This window comes from Mobula hypostoma, chromosome 7, assembly GCF_963921235.1.
Source record: "Mobula hypostoma chromosome 7, sMobHyp1.1, whole genome shotgun sequence".
NCBI lineage: Eukaryota > Metazoa > Chordata > Chondrichthyes > Myliobatiformes > Myliobatidae > Mobula > Mobula hypostoma.
In genome coordinates this window covers 115,600,523-115,626,566 of record NC_086103.1, presented here as the reverse complement: position 1 = coordinate 115,626,566, position 26,044 = coordinate 115,600,523, and the positions used below count along the sequence as shown (strand labels likewise).

The following is a 26,044-nucleotide window of genomic DNA, read 5'->3' as shown; positions in this document are numbered from 1 at the left end:
AGATGCGTTTCTGCACACTACTGATGTAGTGCGTGGTTATTTGAGTTATTGGCGCCTTCCTGTCAGCTTGAACCAGTCTGGATATTCTCCTCTGACCTCTCTCACTAATGAGGTATTTTTGCCCACAGCACTGCTGCTCCTTGGACATTTTCTGATTTTCGCACCATTCTCTGTAAACTCCAAAGACTTATGTGCTTGAAAATCTCAGGAAATCAGCAGTTTTTGAGATACTCAAACCACCCTGTCTGGCACCAAGAATCGTTCCACGGTCAAGTCATTTAGATCACATTTCTTCCCCATCTGATGTATGGGCTGAACAACAACTGAACCTCTTGACCATGTCTGCATGCTTTTACACACTGAGTTCAAGCTATGATTGGCTGATTAGATATTTGCATCAATGAGCAGGTGTACAGGTTTACCTAAAAAGAGGCTGAATGTATATGTAGCTACTGTAATGAATATTAAAATACAAACCCCAAAAAAAGTCTTCTCTAAAGGATTTTTATAAAAGTTCAAAAGCAATGCAATGAATTTAAAGTCAACTATTTATACACCAGTGGAGCTATCTTTGTGCAATCAGCAGTTAATCAGCAGCACTTGCCAAAACGGACTCGTAGTTTACTGTCAGTTATCTGAATAACAAAATGTGCAGCAATTTTGTGGACTACAAAATTCTCAGATTTCTTCAATGTTAAGACAACTTTCCTAAAGTGCCTCCAGCATATCAGTCCTGCATTTGCTTTTGAACATTGTGCCTTGTATTTTAACTTCCCGTATAGTTGTAATGAGAAGGTTTTTAAACACACACCCGACACAAAAGCAAACAATAAGGAAGCCATTAATTTTTTTTTAGTACATGGGATCCCAATTTAAAAGTAACAGTCTAATTCCTTCAGCTGGCCTCACGTTCCATCCAGCTGCATGCAGTTTAAGGATACCATTCTATCGGCTTTCAGAGTCAGCCAATTACATTTGTCCCAGAGAACCCTTAAAACTTGATTAAAAATTCAGAACACTACTTCACCGGAAATAGCAATAATCATAATGTAAATCCTGGTCTTGTGATTTACAGATCAGGACAACTATGGAATAAAATATTCTAAACACAGAGGCATTTTTGGGCATCACAGTCCCTCCAAGTGACACCATTACAACGTATTCTCAGAGAGGGAACACATTAAGTGGTGTTATAGAGCAATACAGGACAGATACAGGGTCTTTGGCCGAAGCAGTCCCCATCCAACTAATCCAAATTTCCTGAGTTCAGCCATGACCCTCTAAGCCACACTCCTCTAATCCACTTCATCAAGTAACTTATTCTATACTCCTACCCTCTGCACAAAAAAGTGTTAGCCCTCAGGTCCCTTTTAAATCCTTCCCTTTTCACCCCGTCTCCCTTATCCCGGGGTAAAAACTGTTACCTTATCTCATACTATTAAACATTTCAATAAGGTAACCCCTCATTCTCAGACATTCCAAGAAGTAACAACCTAGCCTGGCCAATCTCTCACTACAGGTCACGCCCTCTGTTCCTAGCAACATCCCCTTAAATGTTTTCTATACTCTTTCTAGTTTCAATACATCTTTTCTATAATAGGGGTAACCAAAACTGTAGTTAACCTCAAAGCCAAATTTATTATCAGAATACACACGTCACCGCATACAACCCTGAGATTCTTCTTTCTGTGAGCAAAACTATAGAACAGTAACTGTAAACAGGATCAAGGGACAATCTGTACAAAGTAGATACAAGTAAATAGCAATAATGAGCATGAAATAATAACACAAGAGTCCTTAAATGAGTTAGTTATTCCCTTTTATTCAACAGCCTGGTAGTTGAGGGGTAGCAATTGTTCTTGAACCTGGTGGTGTGAATCCTGAGTCACTTGTACCTTCTAACTGATGGCAGCAGCAAGAAAAGAGCATGGCCTGAGTGGTGCCAATCTTCGATATTTGATGCTGCTTTCCTATGGCAACATTTCATGTAGATGTTCTCAATGGTTGAGAAGATTTTATCCATGAGGTACTGGGCCAAATCCACTACCTTTTGCAGGACTTCCTCTTCAAAGGCATTGGTGTTCCCATGCCAGGCCGTAATGCCTACAGAAGCTTGCCATGGCTTCTGATGACTTGCCCAATCTCTGCAGACTCCTGAGGAAGTCGAGGCCCTGTCGTGCTTTCTTCATAATTATATTTTTATGATGGATCCACGACAGGTCTTCTGAGGTAGTGACACCCAGGAATTTAAAGTTACTGACTCACTCCACCTCTGATCCTCCAGTGATTACTGGCTCATGGACCTCTGGTTTCCTTTATCTTAAGTCTACAATCAGTTCCTTGGTCTTAGTGACATTGAGTGAGAGGTTGTTGTTATTACACCTCTTGGCCAAGTTTCCAATCTCCCTCCTGTATACTGATTCATCACTCCCTTTGATACGGCCCTCTGTACACAATACCCCAAGTGCATCTTCACCCAATATTGATAAAACTGAAACAATGTCCCAACTCCTGTACTCAATGGCCTGATCAATGAAGGTCACTGTGCCAACTGTCTTTTTCACCACTCCGTCTCCCTGCAATGCCACTTTCAATGAAAAGTTAAGATGGTTCAAAGAGCAGGTAGTGGTAGTTTGCAGGATGAACATGACAGCAGCAGGTAACAGTGTGTGATTAAATGTCTGATGTGGGAAGCAATTCTAGACCAGCGATATGGTCCTACCATTGACAGTACAACTCCTACACTGGTAGGACTTCTACCTAACACTCAACAGTATTGAAATACATTTGCCACTCCTTGCCCCACTTCCCTAATGGATCAAGATCCCCTTAAATTCTACAATAACCATCTTCAAAAACAGCACCTCCAAATTTTGTATCATCTGCAAACTCATTGATTAATCCTTACCCAAACCATTTATATAAATACCAAATCACAAGGGTCCCAACACTGACCCCCTGTAGAACACCATTAGTCATTGGCCTCTGGTCTAAGAGGCAAACTGCAACCATCTCCTTCCACTTCCAATTTTGAATCCACCCAACTTGCTCTTCCTTGAATTCATGGATCCAACCTTTCCAGACCAGCCTGCCATGCAGAAACTTGTCAAAGGCTTTGCTAAAGTCCAAACAGACAACATCCACTATCCTACCCTCATCTACCTTTCTAGTTACTTCAAAAGTCTCTAAAAGTTTTGTCAAGCATGACTTCCCACACACAAAGCCATGCCGACTCCTCCTAGACTCTTGTCTATCCAAATACTAGTAGATCCTGTCCTTCATAATTCCCTCCAGTAATTTCCCCACTACAGGTGCTAAGCCTGCCTTTTCATGGCTTGTCCTTGCTAACTTTTTTTTTTAAAAAAGCATCAGAACAACACTCGATACCTTCCATCTTCGGGAACTTCACCAGTGGCTAACAATGAGGCAAAGATCTCTGCAAGAATCACCACAATTTCCTTTCTAACCTCCCACAAAGTCCAAGGACCCCAAAGATTTATCTACCTTAATGCTCTGTGAGGCTGAAAATACCCCTTTCCTGGTTATATGTCTTCCATAACATCCTTCACCTCTTGAACCACGATGATTTTCTTCCCAGTAAACACCAAGGGGAAATATTTGCTCAACACATAGGCAGCCCTGTTGATGTCTTAGCGGACCTAGTCTCTTCCTAGCCACCCTTTTACTCTTACTATAGCTGGAGAACCTCTGGATTTTCTTCAACTTTACCTGCTATATCAATCTCATACCATGTTAGTTCAACTGATTTCCCTCTTAAGAATAATAGTAATCTTTTATAGTCATTCACTTGATCCCAGCATCCTATAACCAATAGATGCTTCCTTCTTGTTCTTGACCACTGCTTCAGTATCTCGTTAGCCAATGTTCTCGAGAATTGCACCTTTACTTTACACTATTCATTTTGTAATCTTAGGTAATTTTATGCCCTTACACTATACAGCTGCCTCAAAACAACGAATTTCACATCATTTAGCCAGGAATTCATTGCCACAGATCGCCGTGGAAGACAAGTCATTGAGTATCTTTGAAACAGAGGTTAATAGGTTCTTGATTAGTCAGGGTGTCAAATGTTACGGACAGAAGGCAGGAGAATGGGTTGAAAAGGAAACTATATCAACCATGATGGAACGGTGGAGCAGACTCAATGGCTGAACAGCCTAATTCTGCTCCTCTTATGGTCTTATTAGACAGCAATAATGAACCGGAATCTGATACACCCTCCCAGGAATATGCTGTCCCTGGGCACTCGATATCATACCCCTCCCACTTGCCATTTGTCCCCTTCCCTTCGAATATGCTCACCTGATTGACCTCCGCTAGATCCTGTCTCAATCTGCCAAGATTAGCTCTGCTTCAGTTTCGAACTCTAACCTGTGGACCTTTCCTAAATTTTGCCATCACTATGTTGAAGCTAATAGGATTATGGTCACCAAAGCTGAGGTGCTCCCTGATTGCTACTTCAGTTACTTGCCCTTCCTCATTCCCCAAGAGGTGGTCACATGGGTATAGATGGACAGCGTAGGCTTGTGGCATGTGCGGTTTCTTTTAGTACTGCACTCTCCCGAACACAGCCCTTAACATATTGACTCAGGAAACTTTTCCTGATACATTTCACCCCGTCCAGGTATTCCAGTCAGTACCAGAGAAATTAAAATCTCCAACTGAGATAACCTTAATATTTTTAAAGATACAAGCAATTTCTCTACACGCCTCTTGAAGTACTCACTGACTACTGAGAGAGCCTTTAATACAGCCCCACTAGAGTGACCCTCCCTTTCGTGTTTCCAAGTTCTACCCATGTAGTCTCACAGGATGGTCCCTCAAAGAACATCATGTCCAAGTACTGCTGCTAAGTACACATCACCTGGCTTACTTGAACTTGTCATGTCTACAGCATCTGTAAGCCAGAATATTGAGCTGCCATTTGTAACACACACATAAAATGCTGGAGGAATTCATGCTGCCTGACCCGTGGAAGTTCCTCCAGCATTTTGTGTGTTACTCTGGATTTCTAGCATCTGCAGAATCTCTTGTGCTTATGACTTACTGCCAGTTGTGCCCTTGTCTCAGTCTTGACATCCAAGTCCTCAAAGCTATTTCTGTTAAACCTCGAACACTGATACAAGTGCAATTTAACGGAATTATTTTCCTGCTTTAACAGTAACCCAGGCTATCTTGATTACCATTCTTGCTCTTACTAACTACTGCTTTATCCCATGACTTACTCCTGCTCAGAGTGCCACCTCCCTGCCTATCTAGGTTGAACACTCAGTGTAATACTAGAAAATTTCCCTACAGTTGTCAATGAGGTTATTAACGTTTAACAAAACAAAACAAACATCATTTTCAAGTTCCATGAAAATAGTCCTCTAGACTAAATTAATGCAGATACCATTATTTTTGCCCAGATGGAAGTGACTGGACACGATCCCTCATCAAATCAAACATTTAGACTGCTGAAAGAGATTGGTATTAATTTGTGCATATTTCACGCCTAGCTATCCATCATCGACAGCACTGCTGGAGAAAATCATTGTGATTTTATCATGAGAAGTTGCTATTGATTCAGGAGTAATGATAGCTCCACACTCTAATTAGACTCAATCTACACTAGGTCTGTAACTGCTTTCAACACAACAATCAAAGTTTAAAAATTAGTTCCCATTACTTAAGAACAAGTCCTGGAACAACTTTGGGCATAACGGAAACATGATAACAATAAACCATCACTGGCAAAGAATCAGAATCAGTTTTAATATCGTCTGCATATGTTGGGAAATGTTATTGTACAGCATCAGTACATTGAAAAACGTAATAATAAAAGTACATATATATATGAAAAGTCAGTCATGGAAAAGAGAAAATAAGTGAGGTAGTGTTTATGAGTTCATTGTCCATTCAGAAATTTGGTGGCAGAGGGCAAGGAGCTGTTTCTGAAATGCTGTGTGTGTGCCTTCAGGCTCCTGTACCCCCTCCTGATGGTAGCAATGAGAACAGGGCACATCTTGGCTGAATGATGGATACCATCTTTTAGAAGCATCGGCTTCTGAAGGTGTTCTCAATGCTGGGGAGGCTAGTGTCCATGATGGAGCTGGCTGAGTTTACAGCTTTCTGCAGCTTTTTCCAATCTGTGCAGTGGCTGTTCCATTGCGGGCAGTGATGCAAGTAGTTAGAATGCTCTCCATGGCACACCTGTAGAAAATTGAGAGAGTCTTTGGTGACAGACCATCTCCTCAAACTCCTAATGAAGTATCGCCACTGTCGTAACTTCTTTGTAATTGCATCAATATGTTAGGCCTAGGATAGATCTTCAGAGATGTTGACACCCAGGAAGTTGCAATTGCTACCTTCTGATCTGTCGATGAGGACTGGTGTGTGTTCTCTCGACTTCCCCTTCCTGACGCTCACAATCAATTCCCGGTTCTTACTGATGTTGAATGCAAGGTCACTGATGTGACACCAGTCAATCTGTCTCGCTTCTGTACTCACCTCGTCACCATCTGAAATTCTGCCAATAATAGCTGTCATCAGCAAATTTATAGATGGTATTTGAGCTGTGCCTAGCCACAGAGTCAGGGGTATAGACAGAGTAGAGCTGTTGGCTAAGCACGCATTCTTGAGATGTGCCAGTATTGATTATCTGTGAGGAGGAGATGTTCCGATCCACATACACTGTGGTCTCCCAGTGAGGAAGTCAATGATCCAGTTGCAGAGGGACGTATGGAAGCTCAGGTTTTGGAGCATATTGATTAGAACTGAAGTATTATTTTATTGAACACTGAACTGTAATCAACAGCAGCCTGACATAGGTCCAGGTGAAGCAAGGACGAGTGGAGAGCCAGTGAAATTGCATCCACAGCTGTGGCGTTAGGCAAATTGTAACGGGTCCAGGTCCTTGATTAGGCAGAAGTTGTTTCTAGCCATGACCAACCTCCCAAAGCACTCTATCACAGCAGATGTGAGTGCCAGTGGGCAATAATCATTAAGGCAGCTCACCTTACTCTTCTTAGGCACTGGTATGATTGTCACCCTTTTGAAGCAGGTAGGAACCTCTGCATATACGCTGGGAGTAGAAATAGAGCCAGGTGATCAGACTTTCCAAAGTGGGTGTAGTATGGCAAAGCAAGCTTTACTTATGGTGATATAACAGTGGTCAAGTGTGTGTTGACTCCTCTGGTTCTTCAGGTGATATTGTTGGTGGTAGTTGTTCAGATACTTTTTCAAGAGGAACCCTACCCCTGGTGTGGCAGCATGAGGATGGGGTGAGGGCAGACATACACAAAATGGAAGAGGTGTGGGTGAGGGCAGCATTGATAGTGGAGAAAGAAAAGCCCCTTTCTTCGAAGGGGGACACCTCATTAGTTCTGGAATGAAGTGAGATATCCGCCTTCTTCAAAGAAAGGGGCTTTCCTTCCTCCACCATCAACACTGCCTAACCAGGAATAGGGGCCCTTGTACTCACCCACGACCCCACAAGCTTCCACATCCAGCACACAACTCTCTGTAACCTTTGCCATCTCCAATGGGATCCCACCACCAAGCACATCTTTCCCTCCCCCACTCCCCCAAGTTAACCTGTATGTTGGGGTCATTTACTATATCCAGTGCTCCTGGTGTGGCCTCCTATATATCGACATAGATTGGGAAACCGCTTCACCAGAAGGAGTGGCATCTCCTCGTAGCACCCCATTTCACTACTACTCACTCCATCCAGACACACCAATCCACAGCCTCCTCTACTCCAGCAATGGGGCTACTCTCAGGCTGGAAGAGCAACACCTTATATTCCATCTGGGTAGCCCCCAACCTGATGGCATAAACAGAGATTTCTCAAACTCCCAGTAATTGCCTCTCCTCATCTTATCTCCTTACTTGCCCATCACCCCTATCCGGTGCTCCTCCTCCTTCCATTTCTTCTATGGTCTTTTGTCCTCTTGTATTAGGTTTTCTCTTCTCCAGCCCTTTTTCTCTTTCACCACATTCCAAGCTCTTTACTTCACCCCCCTCTTCCAGATTCACCTATCACCTTGTACTTCTTCCTTCCCTCCTTCCCACCCCCAACACCTTCTTACTCTGACCTCACCTTTTTTCCCCTCCCAGTCTCGAGGAAGGGTCTCAGCCCAAAACGTCGACTGTTTACCGTTTTCCATAGATGCTGCCTGGCCTGCTGAGTTCCTCCAGGATTGTGCGTGTGTGCTGCTTTGAATTTCCAGCATCTGCAGAGATTTTCTCATGTTTGCAATACAGTGAAATGTATCATTTGCGCCAAATCAAATTGGCAAGAATTGTGCTGGGCAGCCCACAAGTGTCGCCACAGTTCTGGCACCAAATTGCACACCCACAACTCACCAATTCTAAAGCTAAGAATTTGGAACTGGGGAGGAAACTGGACCACCCGAAGGAAACCCATGAAGTCACAGGGAAAACACACAAACTCCTTACAGACAGCAGTGGGAAATGAACCCTGATCTTACAACTGACAACTGGTGTGCCTTTCCTGTATTTGAAGGATGGTAGATCTGAATGCATTGCCTTATCCATGTTTCAGTGCAAGCATCAATTTGAATAAAAATAGGTATTGCAGCTAGTCAGTTTTGAACAACTGCTTTCTTGAAAGAACTATTTTCTCACCATCTAACAATATAACCCTTCCTTACCCGTTTTGAACAAAATTACACTCTGCATTTCCTTCCACCTTTGCCCTGTTAATGTCACTGACCCCAGTCCCATTTTATTCTGTTGCTTGCCGGCTTATTCCATCTTTATTAGTTTATGCTAACTTGCCTTACAAATTTTACAACCCAGCTGCACAAGAACAAATCTAACGCAAAGAGCTGAAAGATGGAACCCAGAAAATTATAGCCGCAGTCTTTGCTGCCTGTCCCAACATTAGTTCAGCCCTGCCTCTAGGCTCACTGGAAAGACTGTTTAGCTCCACTGTGTGAACTAGACATTTTAACATTTATTTTGATAATGTTTTCTGACAGTAACATACAATTTGTTTTACAACTCCTAAAAAGAGTGTTAAAAGAGCACTTTATGTCCACTAAGATCCTTTCAATTGCAAGGCCTCAACAACATATTGCTGGATTTTCCCTGTTAACATAACACATTGCAGAACTGGCGGTCTCATATCTATTCAAAGGCTTTGCAGCTATAGGCTCAGATGTCACTGCTTATAAGCAACACTGTCATGAGATTGCTTCAATGAAGTGTTCCCAAAGAGTAAGAGGCATCTAGATTAGTATCCACAGGAAACACACTCTTTGTGCAAGTGGGCCAAGGAGATCCTCCAGGGCTATGGACAGGCACACATGCTGGAAGCTTCCGGAAAGGTCTGTCAGGAACAATGGTGTAGTGCAGCAAGGAACCGAAGTGACAAATGGCACGTCTGCCTTCTATGAAAGAAGTTTTGAGTGTAAAAGATAAAAATTACAACCGGGCCTAACTACACCCAACTGGCCAGTGGTGTAGTGGCATCAGCACTGGACTGAGGCAGACGGTCCCGTGTCCGAATCCAGCCATGTCCCAAACTGGCAGCAGCGGTATCTGTGCGGAAGAAAAGCCTGGTGATCTACTTCTGTATCTTACCAAGAAAACCCTATGGAATACTACACTACCCATAGGGTCGCCATGAATCGACAGCAACTCAACGCCACTCATCAACAACTACGCCTGAGCGTACTGTGCTCAAATTTTGGTGTCTTTACCCGATAAAGGATACACTAGCCGCAGAGAGTGCAACTACATCGTGAGATGGTGGAACTCTTGTACAGGGAATGATTAACTAGACCTGTTTTCTCCAGACAAAAATTGGAGATATATTGTGATGTACAAAATTATGACAGGACTTGACAGGTTGCATGTAGGAAGGAGGGCATTTTTCATGGTTAGAGAGATGCAAAGCAAGGGTCAGAATCAGGTCATGAGGCAAGACATTAAGACAGAAAGCAGGAAAATTTTCTTCATTAAGAACATGATGAACTTGTGGAATTACCCGCCACGGACATGGCGGATATACTTAAGCAGATTAATAAATGTTCAGACACAAAAACCAAGAGATATGGGAAAAGAACAGGAATGTTATGTTGATCACAACAAATGGAGGAGGAGACCATACTGTTCTCTAAACACCTGCATTTTCAAGAAGCTGCAATAATGGAACATCTGGCCTGCTCTGCCTGTGCCTGAGGGCTGAAGGAAAAGTGGGTAACATCTTCTTCAGTATGAAGTCTGGATGACCTCCACAAATATAGCAGAAAACTGCAATATATGGCAGCAGCCTGGCATGGTCTTGACTTAAAAGAAAAGTGCCCGTGACCCTGAACAAGGGAATGTCAGCATGTACTTGATGCTATATACTTGAGATTACAGAAGGTCACAGGTCAAAGCTTCCTTGAGGGGAATGAGCCTGCTCACAGATATTGCTCCTTAGTCTAGCAAGTGTTGCTGCTAGAGAGGATTGTGCATAATGGGTCTGCCCTGCTTCCTCCCAGGACGTCTTTGAAACCTCTGATCTTTGTGGCCCATTTTCATGTTATGTAGCCAGAGGGGAAGAAAAAGTGGTGAATCCTCACTAGATGTCAGTTTGGAGTGCAGAAAAGGAACTAAAACAAAAAATAAAGACGATCTTAACTGTGCGCACTATGCAGAATAATTAGAAAGATTGCAGAATGTTCTGGAGCAGCCTGGCAAAGAAAACCCGTTAAGTAAACACTGCTTCAGGCTGAGAGAAAATAATTCTGATCAACTTTGTGAATGGTTATTAGTTTAGACCAGAGGCTGAAATTGGATCAAACAATTAGGACAATGATATACATGCTAACAGAAACAGAAATCCTTCAGGAAAATAAAGATCCTATTTTTCACCAGGATGCTTTAAGCCTGGAAATAAGCACCTCTGCTCTGAGCTAAACCTGCACAACACTAATTTTCCATTTAGAAAACTCAACATTTGGACAATTCCACCATAAATTGGATTGCAAGACTCTGTTTGTGCCGGTTGGCCCCTTTGACATTGAGATTGATGAAACAAAACACATTATTCTAATGGAGAAAAACAGACTTGCTGATATTGATAGATATTAGCAAAGCACCATTCCAAGAATACTTCCAGTATTTCCCATTTAAATATTTGTTAAGTCTTGCTGCATCTGTGGAGAAAGTGAATCAGCTTCAATTAAAAGATTTTCACCATACATGACATTTTGCTCCTGGAACCAGGTGTGTGTGTGTTGCTTTTTTTTTAAAACGACATTTATCCCAACACGACTTCTTCAGATAAAGCACTGCAAGCCTAGCATGAATGCCACTGGATTCAAAAACCACCTCTTACTCTTGCCCACACTGCAACAGAATGTGTGGATCTTGCATTGGTCTCTACAGTGGTCTGAGGACCCAGCAATAGACAACTCCTTAGGAGAACATCATACATGACTCAACTGATCACACTGCTTTTGTGTGGTGCTCCTGAATGTGTGCACGTGAACACAAGAAACTGCAGAGAGAACTGGAATGAGTCCAGTACATCACCATCACAGCCCACCCTCCCAGTCACAGGCAGTATTGACTAAGGCTCTGCCTCAGGAAGACATCAACAAATATCTCCACATCCAAGCATTGTCACCCCTTCGCAGCAAACATTGTGCCGAGGTACAAAAGCCTGAAGTTGTACACTACTTCCCTAACTATTTGGTTCACGGACCACTACACAATCCCAATCACTACCTCAAGGTACCCACAGCACAATGACTTTGCACTACAATCGACTTTGCTATTTTTGTTCCAATTGTATTCTTTCTTGAATAATTTATCTTTCGTTTCTCTTGTGAGTATTGTGTTTCCCCATGTTATGCGCTCGAGATGCAAGTAAATCTTCTGATGCACCTGAGCAGACACGGACCTGAATAAGACAGCAAACTCAATCCTGATTTCCAAACTCAAATATGGTAGCGAGAATTCCATATTCCAAATCAAGCCTCTGTTAACCCTAGCTAAAAGAAGTGTCAATCAAGGCATACAATATCAGATTGCCAGAGACACTACATATCAATTAAATCATTCAAATATCGAATATGCAACAAAGAATAAACAATAAAAGAGATGTTCAAGCGCTTTCTGTTTACAATGGGTTTCTTTCCAAGTTATTTTCTTTCCTCTCAGCAGCTCTCCAGTGGATCCTCCAGTGAAACCTACACGCTTAGTTGGTGTCAAATTTAGGTTGGGTTCAGCCTTATAAATAAACTATATACTGTATTATATGCCAGATGCCCAGCAAATTTTTGGTTTTTCTTTTGCATATACAGTAAAGTGACTGCTGTTCAGTGACCAAGAGAATTAGCATTCCTAAAGGAGTAAAAAAAATGGACTGAAGGGTTCTTGACAAGATATATAAAAATATTATTTGGGCAAAACAGTTGGCTGCTGTTTCCCATGACAGGGTCTTTCAGAAAGTGTTAAATGTGGTACATCACTTTCTGAAAGGCACAGCATGACAAAAGTCTCTTAAAGAGCTAAATGTGAGCTTAAAAACAAATTCATCTAGATTTCACACCTGCTACAGTCCTTACAATATACAATCCAATATAGTTTGGATTATATAAGAGTACACTGATAGCAATTTCCTTCATAAAATAAACTTTTCAATCTTCTCTCTTGGGGCAGATTTTATCGTTTACACAAATCTGGATTATGCCATGGGAAAAGCAAGCAAATTTTTACTGCAAATTAGTTTCCTCTGATTCAACACAGCAGATTTCAAGAATTTATTATTTTTAATTCATACCAATGCACCGAATGAGATTAAAACATCTTTCAACTAAAACAAAATGGAAAGATGAATTCAATTGACATTGGTTCCTGTTATTCCTCCAACCTTATTGCATCAGTGTGATGCTGAATCAGTCTGTTGGTTATCAGGTGTCATACCTGAACACTATGAGCTCCTGTCCTGCAACTCACTGCCATTCCTAAAGAAACTTTATTTTAATTCTTGATAACTCATCCTACTCTGCCTATACCACAGTTCATCGGTTTACAATACCCTTTATTCCCTCTAGTCGAGACTAATCTGAGAATTCCTTTTATCTTCTTCCTTGTCCCAAGACTCTGCTTTTGTCCCAACTTGCGCAAGATATCAGGACATTAGTAGAACCTAGAAAGTTATAGTCCAAGGTTCTTTGAAAGAGACAGAAGGTATATTTAATGGAGGCATCACCTCTTCTTAGGTAGATCTTAGAGATAAAGATAAAGGCAGAACATTGTGGGTGTGGGTGGTGGAGGGATGGCATGAACAGGTTAGACAGCAATCTCTTTCTGTGGGGAGAATAAGTTAACATTACAGAACAGAGATCCTTCCCCAAAACAGAGAGGATTCAGAGGACAATGAGTGGGACAAAGGGTGGAAATAATGTGGTCGATTGGGATGGCCCTAACGTAGTGGATAATGTAGTGCTATTACAACGCCAACAACCCAGGGTCAATTCCAGTGCTCTCTGCAAGGAGTTTGTACGTTCCCTCTGTGACCGCATGCATTTCCTCCCACATTCCAAAGATGTACTCATCAGTAGATTAATTGATCACATGGGTGGCACAGGCTTGTTGGATCTGTTATCTCTAAATAAAAATTAATTACTTGAGGAAGTTAAGCTGCTGTATCTGTGCAACAGCCATAACAATCACCAAACGCAGTACTGGAACCCTCCACCTGCCACCTGGAAATACATCCTTACAGAATTCACAAATCACAGCCTACAAGACATGGAATAAATTCACACTTATAAACCTGTGTGCACAAAATGGGAATAAAAACTTTTCTTTTTAATCCAGTTCGTGTTTCCTAAATCCTTGCATTACCGATCTAATTTACCAGGAACACAACTCCGCCAACCCCCCATAGTGTGGAGGTTGCCTGTATATTGGATTGGAAACAGTGTGGCCTCCTCTATATGGTGGTCACTTTTTAAAAAAGAGTACCCGCACTTGGTTCACAGGAGTGACCCTAGAGGTTTGGGTGGCTCGTCACAAGAATTCAGCATCCCCACTCCCAATTTGACCTCCCCTGCCCGTGGCCTCCCTCATTATTACAAAACTCAGGGAAAAACAGCTCATCTTTCATCTGCAGCCTCAGTAACCTGCTGTTTGCATCGGGACTGGTTGGTTTTGCCTGCCATTCCTCTCCTCCCTCCGCCAATTTTCTTCATTGGTAAAATCTTGCCTTCTGAGCACCTTACCGTGTTAACAGTGCATTATGCAAAGGAGCTTAACACCGCCCCACCCCGAACAATACTTCACCTATCAGCAAAATTCCCTTTGTTCCTTCCATCCATCACCGTCCCCACCTCCTTCGCTCCTAGACTAACTGTTTTTCTCAGTTCTGATGAAAGGTTCCAAACTAAGCATTCACAGCTTCCCTCTCTGTTGACCGGCTGAGTTTACCTGGCATGTTGTTTTAGATTTCATGTTTCCAGCATCGGCATTTTTCTTTCTACCAGTTTGATTTTCTGGATAGTGGGGTAACTAGGGGGCTACTGTGGGAACAGCAGACTCGGCCCCAAACTGGGCAATGGTCAGGCCAACAACCCATTTTTGAGCCTCTAGTGATTCAGTACACGACATCACACTCCTAAAGCTGTCATTGGGGACAGAGAAAACACTTTAAAGATGTGGCTAAAGATTCTATCAAGTGCAATATCACTGCCATTTCTACTTTGAGCAGTTATGGAATAGAAGAGCATTCGGGGTGGTATTGAGTACCAAGGCTGTGCTTTGGGAGCACAGAGGAAACACACCACTCAGCAGAACTAAAATTACATTGGCCTAAAGTGGATATATATCATGCACCCATTTCCTTAGCAATAAGGACATGGACAAGTTCCCTGATAGGAGGATTAGAGGAGAATTGTAAAAAGACATTTTAATTGCCTGAGAGAGCAAAGGAGACCAAAGCATTTACATTTACAATGTACTTGGATGACTATGTGAAAAGCTATACTCAACAGGGCTTGGGACCAAAGTTGGGGAAATTCAATTAACCTAAAGGACCACTTAATACCAGTATTAAGATAACAGGTTGAATGATCGTAAATTTCTACAATTCCAAGTTCCAATTGGCCATGGTCAGGCAGAAACTGTGACAATCGCAGGTTCCTCATTACACCAGACCTCAAACGGTAACATCAAATACCTCCTCACTTAGTCTTCTCCAGTCATATCACTTTCCTATCTGTCCTTGGATGATTCTAACCTCTTCTCAAATGTAATCTCTCCAGTAACGGTCGCATGTCTCCAGTTACCATGCCCTAGAACTTGGGAAATCATTCCCTGAACCGCTCCATTAACTCACCATCTTTAAGATTATTCCAAACCAGTATCAAATGAGACAGGTTATTACTATCTGTTCTCCTCTCTTCTTACACTATCTTGGGTACTTACAAAATCACTGGAACCAGGTTATACACTTAACTACCAAGACAATAAATGGTACACAAATGTGAAAAGTTAAAAAAAAATCAAGGAGATTATGGATATCACTATGTTTTTTTTTAAACCTAAACCTGATGTTCTGTTTGTTCTAGTGCCAAGCACCACTAGCAATAAATCCACACAGCCAATCCTGCAGTACCAACTACCTTCACCCTGCACCCTTTCTATCTCTCTATCTTGGAACTGGTGGGTGGCAAGCAGTGGAGCCATTTTATGACTCATTTCGTCCACATCCAACCAGGGAAAGTACAGCTAAATCACCTCACATCTACCACAGCAGCTATTTCCTGATTTCTCTTTGCAAACCATTGAGCACAGCCACATGAAACGTTGCCACGTAAAATCAGCATCTATCATCAAAGATCCTCACCACCCAGGTCATGCTATTTCTCTCTGCTGCCATCAGGTAGAAGGTACAACAGCCTCAGGACTCACACCACCAGGTCCAAGAACAGTTACTACCCCTCAACCATCAGGCTCTTGAACGAAAGGGGATAACAACACTCATTCTACCTCAGGTGTTCCCACAACCCATTGTCTCCCTTGAAGCACTCTTTATCTAGTTATTTCATGCTCGTTATTTATTTATATTTGCATTTGTAGAGTTGGCTGTTCATTGATCCTGTTTACAGTTACTGTTCTATAGATTTGCTAAGTATGCCCGCAGAAAAAGGACCTCAGGGATGTTTGTGGTGACACGTATGTACTCTGATAATAAATTTTACTTTGAACAAAAACAGCCAATAATGGTGCTACAACTTTACATATAAATGCATAATTGCTAATCTCTGCCAGTCCCACCCCATACCATCCACATGTTAATCATTCAATAATCAGTTCCTGCTGATAGCCATTAGCTAAACTAACACCCTTTCCTCTCCCACCTGCAGACTAGACCCAGGCTACACTCTCAGCCTATAGTGCGCACTTCACGTACAAGGTGAGCGTTATATTTTAGTGGTCAAATCCCATGCCAATTCCAACAGGTCATCTTATTTTTGAAGTTGGCATTGCAACTTTGAGATTTACAACCCAGTAGCACAATGAGACACTGTATTTTATGTGCGTCGACATCCAGAGATGAATAGATGAATATACTACACAATGGGGGGGGCATTATAGTGGGGGAAATTAGAGAGCAAAGCTCAAACCATGCTGTACACCGTTGTCTCAAGTGAAAAGTTTGAGAAGGAAGACTCCAGCAGTTATTTGACTCACAAAACTAGGGCAATATGCATGGACATTGTTTAGAATCTGTTATTCACTGAAATTAAATCCTGGCTTTGTTCAAAACATTAAAAAGATAGATTCCAACAGGTCATCTTATTTTTGAAGTTGGCATTGCAACTTTGAGATTTACAACCCAGTAGCACAATGAGACACTGTATTTTATGTGCGTCGACATCCAGAGATGAATAGATGAATATACTACACAATGGGGGGGGCATTAATGGTAAACTGCATTCTATAATAGGAAGTCATTTATAATGTTCACAGTTTTGTTCTCCAGCTAAATGGAATTAGAATTGATGCTGTACAAATTCCATTTCCCCAGCAAGTTTGCCCGAGGCTTGTCTATAATTGGGTTCCCGGGTGACTACAGAGGCCGATCCAGGATCCACATGTTCTGCTGCAGTGTGGGCCAGAATAAGAGGTGGCTTTTGAATCCAGTGGCATTCATGATGGGCTTGCAGTGGTTTAGCTGCAGAAGTAATCACATGCTTGGCAGAATTCAACTCGATCATCCATTGTTGACAAAAATCACCAGCGTAAACTAGTGATTAGAAATAACAATAGGGAAAAGAGAGCAGGAAAGGCCAGATCAAGCCTTTGAGTAGCTGCTCCTACAGCCAGAGTGCGCAAACATCCTTCTCCTGCTGAATGCAAATTTACTTGCTCAGCTTTCTCACTTCCTTCTGCAGTTCAGTAAACAAACAGGTTTGGGATTACTACAATTTTAAAAACTGCCTTGTGACTTATCTACTTTATAATGCAAAATATCTTTTCAAAACTATGATTGGTGGAGTAACAGTAACATGCCAACTTTTCAACTATTAAACATTCAAAACAAAACACTGAAAAGGTTGATATTATCTTACAACACAGAAGCGGACAATTTGGCTCATGTCAGTAATCCTATTAGCTCCATTCCCCTGTTCCTACTTCAATATTCCCTCTAAAATGCTCAACTCCCATTCGATTCTTTTTGCAATTAAACTTGAAGAGTCACTTACACTGGCCACTGACCGAGAAGCAAATCTGTGGGATGTGAGAGAAAACCAATGTGGCCACAGGAAGCAACAGAGATCAGGATCAAATCTCCATATTGAGAACAAAAAGGTAACAGCACCACCCTGCCACCCCGTGATAATATCCAGCTGACTTGGCATTGTCAAACTTTTACTCAGTTACATTATTTTAATAATTATCTTGTCAGGATCACAACTGCAATTCAAGTCTAAAATAAAAATTCAAAATAGGTTAATTTCGGAGCTAAAGCTTTCAACCAAAGTTGAAAGGATCCTCTCCCCTGGGGTACCTCACCCACCACCACCCCCAACCACCACATTTTAGGCACATCACAAATTTTAGACACAACACTTAAAGAGGAGGAAGGTTGCATCACAGACTGGTATGGAAACACCAATACCCTTGAATGGAAAATTCTGCAAAAAGTAATGAATATGGCAGGTCCATCACAGGTAAAGCTCTCCCAACTATTGAGTATATCTACATCGAGTGTTGTCATAGGAAAGCAGCATCCATCATCAGGGACCCCCAGCACCCAGGTCATGCTCACCTCTCGCTATTACCATCAGAAAGAAGGTACAGGAGCCTCAGCACCCACATCACCAGGTTCAGGAACAGTTATTACCCTTCAACCATCAGGCTCTTGAACCAAAGGGGATAACTTCGTTCAATTTCACTTAGCCCATCACTGAACTGTTCCCTCAAACTATGGACTCATTTTCAAGGACTCTTCATCTCATGTTCTCAATAATTATTGCTTTTTCTCTGCCCCCCACTTCTCCCTTTCTTTTTGTATTTGAACAGCTTGTTGTCATTTGCTCACTGGTGGAACATCCAGTTGGTGCAATCTTTCATTGATACTTTTAGTTTATTATTCAATTATGCATTACTGAGTATACCCACTAGAAAATGAATCTCAGGGTGGTATATGGTGACATACATGTTCTTTGATAATAAATTTACTTTGAACTTTGAAGACAAATCTCTATAAAGCTCTATTTAGACCATGACTAGAGTACTGAATCTAATTGTGGCCACTTCAATTTGAGGAAGGACATGAAAGGCCTAGAATGGGTATTGAAACTCTCCACACATCCCCCCACTGAATAGCTCAACAGCTGCTTCCCTTCATCCATTGAACCAAAAAGCAAAACCTTAATTACTACAGTTTAGCAGCACCATTATCATGTTGACTACTAAAATTTATGATTAATTTATGTTTTTCTCATGAATGCTGCGTATATGATTCTACGTGCCCGAGATGCTGCTGCAAGTTTTTTTTATTGCATCTGTGCATACATGTACTTGTGCATATGACAAGAAACTCTGACTTTGGATAAGAAATTTAAACTGCCATGTTCAATTTGAAAAGCTGAGCTGTTCTTTGAGCATAAGCAGTTAACAGATTTGTTAGATGATGATCAAGAACATAACAGATTTCGATCAGATTTCAAGAAAACCAGAGAACGAGAAGGAAAACAAAGAGTGAACAAGAGTGACCTGAAAAAGATGAGCTTGGTACAAGAGGGAATGCAGCAAAGATTCACCAGAGTGGTCCTCAACAGGTGTGTTTTATGAAGTAAGACTGAGTGAGCTGAGCTTCTTTGCTCTAAAGTTTAGAAGAACGAGGGGTGGCCTCACATGCAAGACTTTTAAAAAAAACAGGGATTGACAGAGTAAATATTGGGAGTGCTGTCACAGGAAAGCAGCATCCATCAAGGATGCCCACCACCCAGGCCAGTGTTCCCTTCTTGCTACTACCATCAGGAAGAACGTACAGGAGCCTCAGGACCCACACCACCAGTTTCAGGAACTATCACCCCTCAACCATCCATCTCTTGAACCAGTGAGGATAACTTCACCTGTCCCATCACTGAACTGCTCCCACAATCTATGGGCTCACTTTCAAGAATCTGGTACTGAGCTGCAAAGGGTGATGGAGACAGAATCAAATCAGTAACAAAAAAAAAGGGCTGATGCAGGGTTTCAACTTGAAATGTTGAATTTCTTCCCACCTATGACCCACTGAGTTCCGGCAGCACAATTTTTCCTCCAGTGGTCATTTATTTAAAAGGGGAATTAGATTTTCACTCAAGGGAAATTATATACAGAACTATAGGGAAAGACAACCATGATAGCCAACATGAATTTCAAATGACTAAATTTGCTGTACCAATTTTTTTGAAGGGAATGGGGCAGGCAGAGAGGCATCTAGTGAGCTTTTTAAAGCAGGACATGGAGTTAAACAGGCACAGTGGGAAAAAAAATTAGGACAATGAACAAAGACAAGGACAGTGAGACAGAATGCTCTTTCAAACAAAGGAGAATGTATGACCTCCTGCAGCGTTTGATGCCTAAAGTACTGAGCCTTCAGAACAAAACCTTCCAAGATCTGTGAATTGATAGTATCTTAGAACAGTCAGTATAGTAAATGGAAAAGTGGCCCCTGGCATTAAAGGAAAGATGTCCAGTTTGTAGAAAAGAATCAAAGTAGAAAAATTTATAGTAGATAAATTATGATGTTGCCAGAATAAACACATTCTACACCATTCAAACAAGGACATCCCTGAAGTCCAGGGATAGAATTGTTATACAGCTATACAGCATAAATTATCTGCAACCATTTGATTCAAAAGATATTGTAATGTCAAAGTGAATTCCAAGCATCACATTATGATGATAAATTTCCAAAGATATTGCAGAATTCCCTAGAATTTAGAAAGAAATGGCATCATTCGATACCAGTTTTAAAACATTAATAGGAACTAAGGGGATACAGAGAAAGTTACTTCTAGAATGTTTAGGTTTGTAGAATCAGGTGCTATCGTCTACAGAAATACAGGGGCCTGTTTGTACAGGAGTCAAACACTCCATACAGAGGATGGTGGTGGTCCAGTTCTCTCTTCTACAAAATGAAGAATGATGCTAAGCTGTTTGATCATTTTAAACCTGAGATTAATTGATTTTTGTCCTTTAACACCCAAAGACATTAAAGATATGGAGAAAATTTCATTAGCTGTGATCTTCTTAGACAGCAGATAATATGAAGAGGCAGAGTTGCCTACTTTAGTTTCAAATGTACAAATCCAATAAAAGCCTGGAACAAAAACTTCATTTACCATCTTAAAAAGTACCAAGAACCATAAAATTTAACCTTAGATGGTTCACATCTGTAACAAAAGACATATCTGCAAAGAACAAATGAAAGCAGGACACCAAGGATGTTTATCGACATTTAAAATTTTTACCTTCTATTCGCATTTATGTATCACCTGTCACCACAAAACTGATCAGCCTGCAGATATTCCACTAATTACTGCACAAAAAGCACATGTAATTACTATACCTAGGCACCAGGAGTAGAGTACAACATTTCCATTCCAGTTGGATGGGATCAGTGGTAGCATGCAGGTTCCATGTTAGGATCTGCTAATTCGGCAGTTTGGTGATGATTGACAACAAATTTGGGGCAGGAGGAGGTGAAACTAATGATGTTCACATTTTCTACTGTTTCTGAGTGGCCTCCACGTTTCCATATTAGAGGCTCAAGGCACCCACTACCTTCTAAGATGCTCTTTTTCCACTTTGAATGGTTGTGGCTTTGACTCCCAAAGCCAGTGGGACCATTAATTTCCACACACCACAAAGATTAAGAATATCCTTGAACTGGATTCCCTGTCCTTTTGAAAGGTTCTTCCTATGACAGAGCATAGAATAGAGCATATCGTTCAGGTACATGGTGTCAGATTGGAACTAGCGGGCTTCCCACCAGAACTTATTCAGCACTAACAGCGCCTCAATACTACAAACATTCTCCTAAAAAAATTTGAAGGCATTGGTTTGCCCAAACAAAAAGAGAAAAGCTGGAAGAACTCAGATGGTCAAGTAGTATCTGTGGAAAGTGATAACAGTTAGCATTTCCAGTCAAAGGCTGTTCACTGGAAATGTAAAAGGGAGTAGCAGAGAAGGCTGATGAAGTGATGGGTTGAACAAAGGAAATGTGTGTAAAAGGATGAAATTTTGGATGATCATGGGATACATAACCTTTCAGCCTGACTGTCGATGGATCCAGAGGATTTTACCTGAATTAATAGATAGCATTTTTTCAGTGATTTGGGGATGTCATCAAAGTTTCAGAGAAGGAGAGCGAGCAGGGGGTCACTGCAGCTCAGTCAACCATGAGCTTGGAGATGAGTTTTACTAAGACCAAGATCTCAGTTGGACATGGAAACCAGGGAAAACATTCCTCAAACAGCAACTAATGACATATGATACTGTTCTACCAAACAAAATATTCATGCTATCAAGTTCTCCAATAAGAAAGTATATTAGAAACTAGGTGAGTTGTGCAATTTTGTTTAAAAAAACACTTCAAGAGTCATGCCAAGTGGTCATGCTTTCCTTGTGAGCTCTCAGACCAGGACAACAATCATGACAAAACACAAGGAGCAACAACTCTCACAAAACAGTACCAAAACAGCCAAACTGTGGAAATCAAATCACTCTCTGAAGAACACCTCAATTTTTCCACTTCAGCCAGGCTGCTGAACAGTCTTAATAAATTTGCTTGCTGAATCAGCAAGTCTGTAAGCATTTCCCAAATGTGGCAGAGGACCAAGAGCACTGGAGAACAATGGTGAGTTTATACAAACTAACTGGCTGGTGGGGGTGGGGGGTGGGGGGGTGAGAAGAGGGGGGAGGGGAGAGACAATGCAAGAAAATGTAAGTTCTAATCGCTCTAGAAGGGGTCCTCTGTTGGTCGAGATCGGCCGTGGATGCTGCACCCTCGCTGTGTACGTTGTCGTTAAGCAAAGCAGTGCAGTACGATATGGAGAGCAAGCTGTTGCCCATACAGCAGGCTCGCCCTCTCCATGCAGCTGATGAACCCAAGAGATTAGCGGAGACCGATAGAGTTTGGCACCAGCAGCGTTGCAGAAGTCGCCAGTGAGCACAGAATTCAACATCCGACTGCCTTAGGGGCTCCAGCTCTGCATTCTTCTTTGTCGTTTACTCCTGAAGCCTTTTCCATGAGTGGGTACAGCCACAAGGCAGCGGATGCTAGAGAGCTGAATTTTCTCACCAAGGGCTCAAAGTATAAACAAAATAAATTTTTTTTAAAAGGATGTTGATTAGCTCTGCCTTACACCTATGACTGATTGGTCAAGCACAGCTCCATATTATGTTCAAGTTTGCTGACAACATAGGCCAAATCAAAGGTGGTGATGAAATCAGCATTTAGGTGGGAGGTTGAAAGTCTCACTGAGTGGTGCCTTAACAACAACCTCTCACTCAATGCCAGCAAAACCAAGGAGCTGATTATTGACTTCAGAAGGAAAGCAGTGGTCCATGAGCCAGTCCTCATCGGAGGATCAGAGGAGGAGAGGGTCAGCAACTTTAAATTCCTCAGTGTTATTATTTTGAAGAACCTGTCCTAGACCTTGCAATTACAAAGAAAGCACAGCAGCACCTCTACTTCTTCAAAATTTGCAAAAATTTGGCATGACATCTAAAACTTTGACAAGCTTCTACAGGTCTGTAGTGCGGAGTATATTGACCGGTACATGGCCAAGTGGTTAAGGCGTCGCTCTAGTGATCTGAAGGTCGCTAGTTCGAGCCTCAGCTGAGGCAGTGTGTTGTGTCCTTGAGCAAGGCACTTAACCACACACTGCTCTGCGACAACACCAGTGCCAAGCTGTATTGGCCCTAGTGCCCTTCCCTTGGACAACATCAGTGGCGTGGAGAGGGGAGACTTGCAGCATGGGCAACTGCTGGTCTTCCATACAACTTTGCCCAGGCCTGCACCCTGGAAACCTTCCAAGGCACAAATCCATGGTCAATGAGACTAAGGGATGCCTATAATTGACTAGCTGCATCACAGCCTGGTATGGACACACCTTTAACAGAAAATGTTACAAAAAGTAACAGATAAAGCCCAGTGCAGTCCATCATGGGTAAAGACCCCCATCCACCATTGAGCACGTCTACATGCAATGCTATCACAGGAAAGCAGCATCCATCATCAGGGACCCCCACCACCCAGGTCATGCTCTCTTCTCGCTGCTGCCATTGGGAAGAAGGTACAGGAGCCTCAGGACTCACACCACCAGGGTTCTAGAACAGTTATTACCCCTCAACCATCAGGCTCTTGAACCCATCACTGAACTGTTCCCACAATCTGTGACTCTTCATTTCATGCTCTTGATATTTATTGTTTACTTATTTATCATTGTTTCTTTTTTTCTGTTTTGTTTTGCACTCTGGTTGAACATCCAAGTTGTGCGGTCTTTCTTTAATCTGTTATCGTTATTATTCCATTACAGATTTACTGAGTATGCCCGCGAGAAAATGAATCTCAGGATTGTACGTGGTACTTTGGTAATAAATTTACTTTGAACTGATGAAAGGTCAGTGACCTGAAAAGTTAACTGTATTTCCCTCCCCACCAATGCTACCTGACCTGCTGAGTACTAACACCATCTACAGCCCTTCTGATCGATGCCATTATCACAGTTTGTCTTTATATTATTACGCTTTGGAGAAAGTACTACACTCGAGGCCGTCAGGAAAAGGGGAGAAGGAAGGTTGCAGCAAGTTCGGTTTGATTTGAAATACTGCTTAGTTTTAAAACCAAAAGTCACAGAGATGCCCCGTCTCCATAAACAGAGCAAACATCCGAACGCATTTCTTGCGCCCTGGTGTAGGATGATATTCACCGACAGCAAACTGACCACAGGAAAAGCTCACCGTACGGTTTGCAAGATCTGATTCTGAACGTCAGCATATACGGGGCATCTAAATGCTTGAACAATGGAATAACAGGTACAGTTAATGAGCCTGATCGCTAGTGAACTCTTCGGATTTGTGACCAGGGGTTACTTACGAGCCGCAACGGTAACAGAAGCGTAGTTTGCCTAAACCGGTGGCCGCGGCTGGTCCCAGTTAATGGATTAACGAATAAAACTGAAGCGAACACTGGGACATTCCGGAGTGGAATTTGACATATTTGAAATGAACCCATTAAAGATAATATATTCCAATGATAAAAAGGAATCAATTGATAAACTGTCCGAAACGATATTAAGCCCACCTCGGATCGGAAAGTCAGGGTGGGGATTACAAGTATGTTCTGCCAAAAAAAGCCCAGCAATTGTACATCATCTATATTTTTTTTTAAATCGGCTTGTTGTACCTCTGAAATTCTTCACCTGCATTATTTTTGCGAAATGTAGAGTGTCAAAAGATATAGGATTTATTGAGTCCAGCCGACGGAGTTTGGAAAAAACAACTTTGATTGACATCCTCACCAGCCGATAGGAGGAAGCCAAAGACATGCACGAATCAAGGTCTAGCCCACAGTTTCAATACGAGAACCATTCCTCGTCATATTAAACTATCCTGCAAGTATAAATTTATAATGCAAAAAAAACCTACAATGAAACTCTTAACTCACACTAATCCTGTTCTGGACCGCTGCTTTATAAACAACTTACAAACATGACTATTTACATATTTAAATCATACTGTTAATACCAAAGTGCCCAAGGTAAATGTTTTCTTTAAAAGGAAAAAGTGTAGGAACATTAACAAAAACACATATAACACGATAAAAGCACACTCCCCTTTTCCCGAGCCATATACCCCAAAAACTAAATTCTATTTTTCTTTAAAACTTGCCAGCTGCACTAAAGTTACCTTGCGACGAACTTTCCGGCAGTTGGTGCAGATCATGTAATCAGTGGAAAGCTTTTCCGAATTCATTGCATTCCCGTTTTCTTTGCAAGTTGTAGATATGAACATTGTCACACAGGGTTTGAAGGGTCACTTTGTTAAGACGGTCGGTGTAATGAGCATTCCATGTGCGCCTGAGTCAATGGAAAAATTAGCACATACTCAGTTCCTTTCATGTAATGACCACAATACCAGGACTTGCCGATCTTCCTCAACTCCAACGAAAAAACTACATCAACTAATCCATTCTCAACCCCATCAGCCGCCTCTTTCTAATGAGGTTAATGTAGCAATTTTCGCCACTGTAACCAAATTGCTTACCTCCTGACCAATCATTACATTAGACCGTTACCAGTTGCCAGTCCACTGACCTATCATTGCACAACATCGCTTCGGTTAACATCTCTACCAATCATCATACTACTATAGCTAGCTGCCGTTAATATAGCCAATCATTGTGCTCAATCTTTAACAAATAAATTTACGCAGTTATAACCAATACCTTTCTAGATATTAAATCAACGCCCACCCTTCGACCAATCGTCTTTCGCTGTGATGATCC

The 26,044-nt window shown here is 41.8% G+C and overlaps 1 protein-coding gene across 1 annotated transcript in view; it reads right to left on the bottom strand.

The window, feature by feature from the left end:
* LOC134349471 (sestrin-3-like) overlaps positions 1–25,818 on the bottom strand; it is a 133,920-nt gene extending 108,102 nt beyond the window's left edge. The window contains exon 1 of the mRNA XM_063053831.1: positions 25,447–25,818. Within this exon, the coding sequence (XP_062909901.1) occupies positions 25,447–25,551 (105 nt within the window). The 5' untranslated portion in view covers positions 25,552–25,818. The remainder of the gene's footprint in view (positions 1–25,446) is intronic.
* Positions 25,819–26,044: the final 226 nt, after the last annotated feature.